The following is a 13,250-nucleotide window of genomic DNA, read 5'->3' as shown; positions in this document are numbered from 1 at the left end:
TATTGTGCATACATACGAAACAACTATTGACTTTCTATCTCGTTTCCTATTGCCTGATACTTGTCTAGAATCCTTGACTTTCTCGTAACCCAACCCCTTCCGGTGAACCTTGCAGATTCCCTAATCGTTAGTGCTATTAGGTATGCATGACACCGCTACATCTCAATTGCCATTTTCTTCTAATTCATCGATCCCCTTGCTTATTCACGTCTCCGGCGAACCCGCCCGTCCGGCTCTCGGGTCTCGTTATTTCCCCGTAGGCCCCATGGACGTGCAATATACCCTTCCATTTACGGGGTACCTATAATGAACACCAACAGAAATGATCTCGATGTAACATATAATACGGAGAGCACGCAATAGTAGCTTCTCATCATGTAGGTAGTCATCTCATTAAGAGCTTAATATTGCCGCGTACCTTACTATGTATACGTCAGGGTTCTAGTACCGCTGTACTATTTTCTAGAACACTATCACAACGTGAAAGAATAGGCATTATTGCATATTCTGAAACATGATCCATACCATTACGTCCATCATGACAGAAATAAATAATATTTGATCATTCTATAGTACTAGTATAAGTACATAATGATGTTTCAACAACGACTACAGTCAGCCACATTAGCTGGGGCATCTTTAATACGTTTTATTAACGCATCGACCCTTAACGCCCCTCCCGCAAATAGAAAAACAATCCAAGGTACCCTCCCGGCAAAGATAATAATAACAATAAATAGGGCTGTCATCGCGGGTTTTAATGAGATTACCTGCACCCCGCAAGAGGACAAGGCAGAGGCTGACTGCGTGTGCTAATCCAATCGCTGGGGTGCATGCGAGGCCGATGGGGCATACGAGGACAGTAACGAAAGTCTCCAGGTCTCGGGTGGGTGGACCCTTGGCAGGCCCATGCGAGAGACATTTCGATGGCCTAGACAAACTATTGCTTAGTACGAAGTACCGCATAGCCTCCGACGGGAATCTTTAAGGGTGTGGTTCAAATTTGCGAGCTCGTAAGACAAGGGACACGGGAATATGACGAAAGAACGGGTGGTATTCCGTTCGCGGTAGTGTTCTCTTATGGAGACTGTTCACGGCGGAAGATCACGAGGTAGCGAGGTAGTAGTTGGGAAAGGCCAAGGCCATGCAAAAAATACATACCCACCCTCACTCTCGCATCACTCTCGCACATTGCCGTACACCAAAGTGGCTTAACCGCAGTAACAAGCGCGAAAACACATGCCAAATACACACCAAGGACCCCGCCGTCTCGCATCTAGCATACTATCCAGCCCGTCTAATGATTGTATCCCACTCCGTCTTGCATATGGCCTCAGGGGTTTATGATCGTTTGAACGTTGCACGACAGCCGCTTGTCGACCTCCCGTACGACGCTTTGGAGCTTACCGTAGCAATAGCCAGCGCAAGGATTGCTCGTCCACCGCTTCCGGCCCTCTTCCCAGGTTTCCTTTAAAATCCTTCATCCTGGTAGGGTTGGCATCCTTAGCAAGATGTCGACGTTCTCTACCTTTCAGATTTAAATTGATGCTCGATTGCTCTGAAGAATTAGATATTGCCGGGACAGCTATTTTGACCGGTGTTGCTGCCATCGTTGCCACGTCTAGGCGGCGACGTTCGCCTGTGGACCTTATATGCACCTCTGAAGTTGCACATACGCGGATGAGAGCGACTACTCACACTTTTCGTGCAGAAGTTCCAACCGAATAATAAGGGCAATCAATCACACACCTGAATACTCCATCACTACGTCTAATAAGGGCTGGTTCGTCTATTATACCTAATAGGCAACAATTGCTGCGTAGCGCATCCCGCAAACGTCAAGGGGACCGCTTGATTTGGCCTGGTTACGGCACCCCAGCCAGGGTTATGGGGGTGGAATTCCTTGCTGGATCTCTCCGTGTCGCGACTTGCAAGTACAGCTACTTTTTCTACAACGGCTTATATTATTATTAAATCGTGATAGAGGGTTGCCGGGACTAAAAGGCGCAGTTTCATAACACCCTCGACCATTCTACATCATTTCCTTATTATAGCAAGCCGAGGTCTGGTGGTGGTTCGACGGCATTTGTTCATTTGGCGTCCTCCAGTGGAAAGCATTGTGCAGTGCAGGCCGTTGATCAGAGTTTCGGGCCACCCCGTCGAGCCACTACGTTGGGATCTATCCGTCCGCCTTGTATTCCGTTACCGCATTCCCGTTCAGGGAAGGCTTAGTGCGAACGGCTGGCACCTAGAAAATCTCATGCTTGCACGCATTAGGTTACCAACAGCGTCCTAAGGCCGGCTGAACAGGTTAATAGCATAGCAGGTTATACATGAGTCTCCCCTCGCCGGGTGTCCATCGAGGGAAAAGCGGCGGTGTGAGAACAAACTGGCGCACGCTAAAGGGCAACCCTTGTCTAGACAAGGAGGGGAAATAAAAGCTGAGTGCCCAGAGCCTTGGGTCAAGCCATCGGCATCGTGATTAGCTGACGGGTACCCCGTCATCTGAGCCGGAAGGACCTTGCACGCTTGCGTTGCGTGCATCAGGTGCCTTATTAGCCCCAGCTTGTACAATCCATCCATCCAACGTGACCCCCATGCCCGAGGGTTAATACGGAAGCAAAGGATCCTGGCGGTATTTTGTATAGGTACAATACAAGATAGAGGGAGCAAAAAAAAAAGCATCCACGCGTACACCACTCATCCCATACCTGTGGTGTTGTACTACGTACTCTGGACCTCGTCAGTTGGGTCCAAACCGAAGGTCCCGTTGGCTTGATTGGCATCCAGCAAGCAACCTGAAGCACAAACTCGAAGGGGAGGGGGTCAGAAAAGAGAGAGGGAAAAACAAGAAAAAAAAAGAAAAGGAAGGAGGACGAGAAGGAAAAAAGAACAGAAAAGAAATAAAGCTGACCGCCCCACCAACATAAGTAATAACATATTGCTGACTCGCATTTCGGCCAACACTTCCTTCAACCTTATCTACTAGGCAGGCAGTGAGTTTGCCCGTTGAATACTCGATCCAACGATTGCCTCATTGTATCGCATTTACAAAACCACATGCAATATTGAACCCTCTCGGCATCCTCGACCGGACCCTCTGTGTATGGTGCATGCGCAGCCAGCCCGAGCCGGCAAGCCGAGCAAGCTAACCAGCAAGCCTACCCGAAGTGTACCACGCCTCTGGGACAAGCCACAGTCGCATTTGTCGTTTGAGGGATCAGGAAGCCTGCCACGTCAAAGCTAGGAGTCCTCGGATACATCTCGACCTCCAGACTATCCGGCAAGTGCTCGTACTTGCAGGCTCGAATTGGTGAAGGAGAAGGATATTTGAGTTAAAGAGTAATAAACGATCTAAAGATCTTGGATTCACAAGACCGTTCGCAGGTCTAGGCGCATTTAGAAGTTAGAACCCTATAAATTACCTCACCCTCCCTACTCGGTTTTGTACGTCACCGGCAAACGGACCGAGCGAAAGGATCGGTTCGGCTAGAAAGCCGCCTTCTACATACATACGCCGCATTGTTGCCACGAGGGGCGGCACAGCAAAACCTTTTACGAACCCGAAATACAAAAATAAAGACGGAGAGGAAAGAGTAGAGACGCCTGAGAGAATCCACCTGTGGCGTCCGGTCACTAGGATATTCCCAGATTGCAGAAGTCATCGCCATAACTCGCTCGTTCTCACTTAACACCTAGGCACATATACATAGCGCATACGAGACACGCACACACACGCATACACACGCATACACACGCATACACACGCATACGCGCACACACACACGCATTCACATACATACCTGCGCACATCCACTACGACGCTGCCACATTCTATGGTCGCTTTACCATTCTACCGGACATCTCAGCGCATAGCGTTTTCGCAAATCGTCATTGTGCCCGGGTAAGTCATATAATCTCCCTATACTTATACTTATACCTGCATTATACACATCTATTTCGTATTTGCATACCTACACTCATATTCTTTACAATAAGCATATCGCCTACATTTTGCCTCGACGCATATATGCATATCCATACTTATATGTGTAAGTAGCCATCTGTGCGAATTATAGGTGGGCCTTTCTAAAGTCTAAGAATTGCCAATCGAAGAAAAGAGAAAAATAAAAAAAGGTAGTAAGAGTTTATAAATGTTTCTTCTCTAAGCCTAAAAAGTATTTGCAACTTTAAGAAGGCAGGCATCACGCACCAAACGCGCGCACATACACACCCACACATACACGCACACACACATATATTGGAAAGAGCCCTAGAGCATTGAAGAAACATTGGAGGGCACCTGCAGTCATTCGACCGAATCAGATTGGGGCTTTCCTTCTGCGGCCCGTTCTGCGACCTGTTAGGCCTAACCATCCTGACGGGATTCCGCCATTGCCCATTAGGCGCGAGGTACAAGCCTAAAGTCTGACCTGATTGGAACAAATAAATCCGCCTTCTACGAAGAAAAAAGTCAATTACCCCCAAGCTTCCAAAAGGTTATTATTAAATTGTTCCTAATTCGAACATCAGATTTGGAGCCTTCAATAATATCTCCGTACGACACAACACCAGCGCCTCTACCTCACCTATTTTCTCATCTGGCGCATATTCGTCGCATTACTACTAAGAAATAACCCGAGTTTGCGACCGTGCGAAGGGTCTTATTATTATTATTACTATCATTAACATTATCACAACCATCATCATCATTACCCTTCCTTCCACTAATATTATCGTTCATTAACTCAGATTTGGTTTTTTTCCCTCCTTCTTTTCTTTTCAAATTTGGTGGGAACACCTCTTCACCCTCACACACACTACTCATAACGCACCTCGATCCATCATCATCCATCCACACATCCTGACCATCCTATTCCTTCACACAAGGTCCTTGCCAAATCTTACATACAGTGACCAACACACAATACCAGGGCGGCAGCTGTATGAAACTATCTCTTTCAGTTAGCCAGATCGTCACAGCCGCTCTAGCCACTCCGCAGGTAGATGACTTTTTTTTTCTCTCTTACTCGGCTAGCGACTCAATAGCTCATGCTACTAGGAAGTTATTTCTCGGTCGCCAACTCATCCACACAGCCTTCACTCCACCCGCAGTAGTAGTTCATCCGCCATCGGTTCCGTTCTTTTTATTTCTAATCCACCGGCGCGAATCACCATTCTTATTAGCCCACCCCGGAAAGGAACGCTGCCGCTAGTAGAGCATTAGCTCTGCGTAGTCAAGTCGGGTCAGGTCAAGTAAAAGCCATTGGCGAGAGGGAAAGAGCAGGAAGAAAAAAAGGTACGTTTTTAATACTACTACATACTTCATCATACTTGGATCCTCTTTCTAGTTCTCTTAGTGCTTGGTCCTCTGGTCGAGTGCCACCTGAAAACTGCCCTGTCCTGACCTTGTCCTGCGTCGGGCATGGCAGCAATCGCTCGAATCAAACTTACACCAAGTCACTTAGACTATCTTGGGCCACTTCCATGCCTCCACATTCAGACAAGTCTTCCATTCCCGTTCCCATCCCCATCCCCATCATCCTTGCAACTGCGGGTCCTGCTCCGCTCGCAGAACTGCGTCCGCAGAGTCGCCAGAAAAAATCGTTGTCGTCCCTGGTCCCTAGTTCCTAGTCCCTGATCCATCCATAGTACCTAGCCCCAACATCTAGGTAGCTAGGTAGCTAGGTAGCTACATGTAAGTAGCCAGGTAGCTAGCAGCTAGCAGCTAGGGCACGCACACATATACATATACATATACCTACACTGCCTACTACACAACCTACATGCGCACACATCCATAATCCACATCCAGTACTTACACTGCACATACCTACTTAACGAACCTACCTACATACCACATTACCCTATAACTTACCAGCGCCGACACCCAGCCAATATCGATGTTTTGACCCCTACCAACTCACTACGTCCCTTGCCCATCTAGCTCAGCTAGTCCCTTTTAGACGTCAACCCATTTGCTATGTTGGTTGGTTAATTGGCCGGATGATTACCTGCTTACCTTCGTGGGCTAGGTACCTAGGGTAGTCTCCGGACAGCAGGTTAGTCTTGTTTTTGACGTTGTGTACTGCGAAGCCTCTCGTGGACCTGGTTGGCTCTGTGCGTGTCCGTATGTGCGCGTGTATATGCTCGTATGTGAATATGTGGTGTGTATGTGTTTTCAAAATGAGAATCGTCTTCATGTCTTCATGAGCGAGCATGATCATTTTGAACACATATGAACACATATACATACATCCCGCGGCATACGACTTTACATGCACATTCACATATATTATATGGATATACGCCTATATATATATGTACATGTATTTCCTCGTACCTATTTTGTTTAGACCCCTCGCGCGGCCCCATTCTCAGACTAAAATCGTCGCTATACTTTTTTTACCACTTAGAAGTTCTATTTTGTTCGGTTCATTCCAGCTAACGGGCTAGCTAGGCTTTTCCAAGATTCTCTTGCAGCAGCCCCCAAGCGTCACCAAGGGTCATCCCGCACCCAAATTATAGAAGAGTCAGGCCCCTTCTCTTTCCTCCCGGCACTACAGACTCCGCTGTCTGTGTTGTTAAGGTTCTTCCCCTTCCACCACGGTTGGCCCCGCCATTCCACCTAAATACCTAAATTTCTTGCGCCGCCGTCCTTTCCACCGCGCTGTCGTCTTCTCACTTGCACCCAAAACTCTCTCTTCCCTCTCTCGGACAGCCTCTCTTCTCACCTTCTTAACATCTGTAACAGTATTACCGGCTGTTTTCCTGCTGTTCTATAATTAATCTTTGCGTCATCCTCCTAATCCTCGATTACGCCACTTCACCCAGTTGCATGCGTTGTTAACCGGCCCGGTAGCCTCCAAGGATATCGGTTCCTGTGTATGCGCACCTGACGACTTTTCTAGACTTGCGGTTCGCCTCGGCTTGGGTCTCCGTTTCCAACCCCCAAAAGGATTTTTTCTAGAAGAAAAAAAAATTGACATGGTCATCGGTTGTTTTACTACCTTGTCTCGGGAATCGTGCATTTGAAAAAGAAATCGTCAAAGTCACCGGGGTATTTCAATCTCGAAACACGCGCCGCCTCAGACGTCACCTAAAACCACCTATCTCCTAGTCGCTTCGTGGCTACAGCTCTCAAACCTCACCCTGGCGCCCCCAAGCGTCTATTAATGTAGCATGGCAGAAGATCGTCGAAATAGAGGACAACCTTTAAGGCACGACCCAAACGACGAATCTCAGTATCCTCCAATTCCCGGCGAGGAGGACGATCGTGCGAGAGCAATTCCATATCATTCACGATCACAAATGGCGACAACTACGGTGAGATTGCCGTCTATCCAGGACTCCCACGGGGCTTATAGCCCGTCTGCTGGTAGAGGCTGGGATCCAAGGTCCAGTGGTTATGGTCCTTCGCCCAGTTCTACGAATGGGTATCCCCCTCCGCCTACCACTGCGCAGGTATCTCCAGGTCCTGCATACTCTCCCCCAAGCGGTGGCGCCTATCCCCCTCCTGGCACTAGCCATCCATCTTACCTTCCGCCCGTACATGCGCCGGCTCCGGATCCAAGGGCTAGCTACTCTCAAGATCCGAGGGCGACGCCGTACTTCCCTGGCTACAGTGCGCCGAATCCGTATGACTTCACGTACCGGCAAGATCGCGCCACGCCTGGGGCATACCCTCCGGAGTACGCCAGAGGCGGACACGCGGGAGCTGCAGTAATGCAGCAGTCTGCCCCTCGACAGCGAACTTCGATTGCTTGCAGATATTGCAGGAGGAGAAAGGTGAGGATAGATTTATATTATTGGAATATCCCCGGGGAAAAAACTAACATAACTCTAGATTCGTTGCAGCGGCTACCAAAATTCTCCCGGAGGAAAATGTACGAACTGCATTAAGATGAATCAGGAATGCGTCTTCCAGCCGGTCTCCTCTTCCTCGTCCACCGCGTTTGTTCCCGTGTCGGCATTGCCAAATGGCATCCCGCCGGGCACCCAACTGTTTGGGGCGTATGGGCAGCCGTTGTCAGGTGGGTCGAATCTTGCGCCGGCTGGTGGGTTTCAAGCTACGAATCCGCAATACGAGCAGTCGCTGCCTTCGCCGACTGGCTCGTATGGGTCTTTTTCGGAGGAGAGGTCTGAAGCAGGCAGGCGGCGGCCGAGGCCTGTAGATGATGAGCACGGAGTGCGTTTACCTCCTCCAAGCACGTTTCCTGAGGACAATCCGCGGCGACGATCTCCGTCGTCAAGCGGGAGTCCAAGTCATTTACAACCATTGCCGCAGCTAAACCCCCAGCAGGCTCCGTACGCCGGGTACGATAACAGGACGCCGCCTCCGAGAGGCAGTCCGTCTGGCCCTCCAGCAGGGCACAGTACCGCGAGTTCCGTGATGAGTCTGGAAAACATTATGGGCACTGGTCCTACCTCTAACAACGATATCGACCAGAAGATGCTAGGCCGCCTGAACAGGCGAACGTAGCGACGATGGCCATTGACTATCTACGGCAGCCACCGGATGGCGGGGAAGTCAATACGTTCATCGAAGGGGAAAATCGGCAGGAGGAGTTGGGAAAATAGATGGCTGCTGGCGGCTTGTCCGGACGGTTAAATCGGCAACGATTCCTCGGTGTTCTAATCGATTTCCAAATTTACAAGTCGGCAGGTGGGGGGGCATTCGGGGCGGCATTTGCATTTCATTCACCAGGGCGGCGGCTACGAGTCAAGGGCGTAATTTGCGGTCTTTTGGCGGACGAGTACGAAAATGGGTGAAGGGGCCGGTCGAAAGACTACCTACTTACTTAGAACACTTCTAGTTTGGCGACAAACCTCGATCATAGCATATTGTCTATTTGCTTTCTTACGTCGGTTCTGCTTATGATTTTAATTCTGTTAAAGAGGCCCGCTCGATTCGAATACGGGAGAGGGGCAAGGGGGGTTAAGAAGATTGGTTCGCCTCACGGCAAAAATCCAAACGCTGGGTGGTTGCTTTGGTTCTATTACATCTATTCTAAAACAACGTCCGCCGCGTTGCCTTCATAACATGGGTCATGATCTCAAACGAGCTGTGGACCGCGATTTGCTTTGTCTTTAGAAACAGGCCTGAAAAAAAGAAAGGGCATTCAGATCTATCAGAGTCATCAAAGTCATCAAAGTCATCAGAGTTACCAGAGTTACCAGAATTGCAATTGACGCGTTCGTACCGTGTAGCGACATGCTGATGTCAAAACGTTCTAGATCTTCGCCCTATCCAGGCAGGGGTAGCTTCATCCATGTTTGAAGTGCCAGGGAACATAGTGAAGAGGCAGATGGCCCAAAGTCGGTGCGCAGGCGCGCTAATGCTACGTCGTAACCTTGACTACATGATACATAACCACGGTACCTAACTACGGTACTACCGCGCAGAAAGACGATGGCCCAAAGCCCGGAAGAGGGGGACGAACGATAGGGGTGCTTGGTCAGACTACACAGAACCTGTGGACCCTCCCAAGTGGATACGGGTGGCCAAGGTTTCGATAAGAAAGGGCTGGATTCGTTGACAATCGTTGACCATAAAATGCAACTGTATCACTTGCCCATGATCGCGGAATAGATCCGGCGAACGTTTCGGTGTCTAATTTGACGTTTACATCGGTATCCTAGTCGCCTTTTCGCTCTGGGGATCTTAGCGACACATTACACGCATACACCGGCGCCGTCGTGACCTCGCACCGCCATTCTTCGCGCCTAGGCTGCTGGGCAAAAAAAAAAGGAGGGGTGGAAAGGGAATCTCCACGACCCGGCTTCCCCGTACAAGGCGAGCTTTAAGGAGTCGCAGACCAATCTTTTTTTTCATGCAGATTAACTTTCGGGAATATTGAAGAAAAAAAGGGGGGCGACCGGGACTTAATAAGCCAAGGTGAGATGATTAATGGCCCGTTGTATATGATGGTATGTACGTGACGGCATCGGATCGACCTCTTAGTTGTTGAGTTATTAAGTAATCACATAAGTGGCACCCGCGTATATGAAGATACGACGCGGGAAAACGTGACTAGTCTCTTTGCGAAGTAAACGTGTGACGATGAAATGTTCTAGCTCCCGCAGGGTTCCGAATGGACCGTGGACCGTTTAGCTACCCTAAACACGGCCACTCCCCAAGGTGAGCATGGAAGACGAGAAGAAATGTTTTGTATGTACCTACATACCAAGACATACGTGCCTAGACATCTACCAACTAGGGCCAACGGTTAATTAAGCCGAAAGGCGAGCTAACTGCCGGCCTAGATACTACATCCCCCTACATCCCCTACTATAATATCTATCTATAGTACTAGGTATTACAAATCTATTTTCCCGATGACTGCGCCATACCTATTTGTTGTAGCGTCTAATTATGGGGTGTTGATCTAGTGCGAAGAGATTCAGGCGCGGTCGACGGTACTAGTTGATGCGCATGAAACGCAATCCCCTCGACGGCGTCGCTGTATATGCATCGCGACTCCAACCGTTGGGTACTTGGGGCTAAGGTATTGGAGAAGATCGCTGTCTCACAGCCTAACCTAGCATCTATCCCACATCCAAACATAAAATACGTCCAGATATGAATGTACACACATCAACACCTTTCCTCTTCCCCTTACTCCCAGGGCTAGCACAAGAATGGTGAAACAAGCCGTCACCGCGCCCCGAGAATAGTGACTCCCGGCTTATCTGCGTACGTAGGTAGGTACCTAGGTAAGTATCTACAGACATACATACATACATACATAGGGAATGATATAGCGAGCTAGTACTACGTATGATGCTCGTTCGAGGCCGCCCAACGCTAGGGGGTTTTTAAAGATTCAGCGGACGTTGTGGGTTTGCAGCGGATGACGCCACGTACCGTACCGCACCGCACCGAAAGTCTACGTTTGCCTACTAAGTAATTTCTCCATCGCTCGGGTTTTTTCTAGCCCCCTGGCAAGAAGACTTGACTGGGCCGAGACCGCGGCTCCATCTTGCATGCCTAAAGAGAAGGGGGGTGGGAAAGCTTATCGGGCTGCCACGTTGGGCGTTTGCGCGCGCCTGGGGCTTACCGAAGCGAACCGGTGAGGCGGTTCCTTCTCTGCCAGGCGAGACAAGTTTGTACCTAGCAGTTACCTAGGCTTTCCCTTAGATGACTAAATGATTACTGTACACGTATGCTCTACCATACTAGAATACCAATAGTGCCGTTAGTCTCGACCCGAAAGAGAAAACCAAGCAAACAAAACCCTCCGTAAACTTTATGCCCGGTTTCATCAGAAAGGCTAACCTCAGGTCCGACAAAACACTGGAAATTGATTCTAGATTATCCAATGGCTACGAAGGCAATGCCAATGCCAATGCCATCAAGAGCAGGATGTCTTTATATTGCCCTGTCCAGCCGATAAGTATTACCATATCGCGCCATCGTTTATCTCCCTAGATTCCGTCCAGGGTCATACTCTTGATTTCTCTCTTTGTTGATCGTATATGATCCTTGGCGTCGAGAAACCATCAACTATAATCACTTAATCGAGCCCTTAAAAGAGTCCTACAATGGCATGATCTGGCAAGATGCAATCACCTAACCAGCCTATAGCTTCGATCGCCCGTCGAATTTCCGATCATATCGAAAGCCCATCAACGATGAAGGGATGTTCAACACGATTCGGTCGTTTAGTTGACGAGCCAGAATTCCATTCTCCAAGCCTAATGTCGCTGCATGTCGAAACCAACAGGTCGCTAAGCTAACTAGTTCTACCGCGACAACACGATTGCTAATATCCCAGGGGTTAATACAGGAGATAAATCGATTCCCCTTCCAAACATGTGAGTTCGAACCCTTGCAGTCTGGTTGGTTTAGAAGTCTATAGACATTCAGACCTTGATTCATTCATGCCAACATATTGTTTACATTCAGGGGGCAGACCCCCCTTCTGCTAGATACTCTATGTAGAAACCAATACATATTGTTTTCTACTCCTTTATTTCCATTCTTTAGCCTCATCGGTTCAAAATCTAGGGTCAGATAGCCCAGATCATTTTTTCCTTGGCAGCTATAGAAGGGCAAATTCGCTTTAGACCGATGCCCAGACACGTCATAAGGTTACGGTATAATCATGGTATAATATATGCTTTCTAGTACATTACTTGATAGCTAATGACACTTCAGGGAGGCTCATGGCTGATACGAAAACCGACTTATTCGAAGAAACATCGGCCCAGCGAGAATTAGAACTCCTCCAGACGAATTCAATGTACACTACCGTTAGAGCATCGAATAACGACTATGAAGCCGAATGCGGTAAGATACTACAAAGATACGATCATTAGAAATATCCATAGTAGAAGAAGTACGGCGACTTTATTCGGACGAAGAAGGTGACCACGAACCCCGTAAAGACCGGCTGCGAATGGGAATTTAACAGCAAAGATATACATTACGAATAATATATATTATAGAAGGGATTAATAGATAAGCACATTTCCCGAAAGGTAAGAATTGTTACATTGAGCTTCAGGGGTTACTACTTCTCGCCACATTTTCCAACTTCAACGAGGAGCAGACTGGCAGCAACCAACACAAGGATCTAGATTCCTCTCCTATGATCCTACGATCCTACCTACAGGATATTGTTATGTGTTTTCCCATCTTCGCTTACCTTACATCGAGATACGTCGAAATATTCTGGACCCTTTAGATCATCGTATCACCAGTAGACGTTAGATAGTAATCAGGTGTATCGAAGAAAGCTTCTAGAATGTAGAGTTTGGATTTTTCCTGCTGAAGTACGACTACCAATGAGGCCATTTTGGCAGATAACCATTAAGCATTGATGACATGTTCTTAGTTCGACCACGAACTATCAGAGCTCACGGGAAAAGGGGAGGGTATCGTACCCGACGTTCTGGGCTACAATTGATAATAAGTGTTAATAACGAGACTTCCATGGAAGCATAGATACTACTTAGACTATATGCTCCCGTACAGCTATTTATATGAAACGTTTGATAGGTAACTATCTTTGGAATCATCTGTGGCAGGTTTTCCATCCTCTTATTCTCTATACAGCAATGAGGAAATTTCGGCCCAGTTACCCTCTATGAGCTATTATGTAAGTAACAAATCCACCAGCAGAAAGTAACTTCAACTGTGATCAACATAAACATATACAATTTCCCAGAATCCTGGCAAAGGAACAATGACCACTTTCGGAGTCTGAGTGATACCTAGACCATTGTTTGTTGCGGAGTGATCCTGC

General features: G+C 48.2%; 1 protein-coding gene across 1 annotated transcript; it reads left to right on the top strand.

The window, feature by feature from the left end:
- The first annotated feature begins 6,718 nt into the window (after positions 1–6,718).
- Positions 6,719–8,766, top strand: F4807DRAFT_350620 (uncharacterized protein). Its single transcript, XM_047995460.1, has 2 exons — positions 6,719–7,788; positions 7,847–8,766. The coding sequence occupies exons 1-2, from the start codon at positions 7,183–7,185 to the stop codon at positions 8,480–8,482; spliced, it is 1,242 nt and encodes a 413-aa protein (XP_047857321.1). The 5' UTR covers positions 6,719–7,182; the 3' UTR covers positions 8,483–8,766.
- Positions 8,767–13,250: the final 4,484 nt, after the last annotated feature.

Source organism: Annulohypoxylon truncatum (genome assembly GCF_022578515.1).
Source record: "Annulohypoxylon truncatum strain CBS 140777 unplaced genomic scaffold F4807scaffold_6, whole genome shotgun sequence".
NCBI classification, from domain to species: domain Eukaryota; kingdom Fungi; phylum Ascomycota; class Sordariomycetes; order Xylariales; family Hypoxylaceae; genus Annulohypoxylon; species Annulohypoxylon truncatum.
The sequence above is the reverse complement of the archived record's forward strand: the minus strand, read 5'-3'. Positions and strand labels throughout refer to the sequence as shown.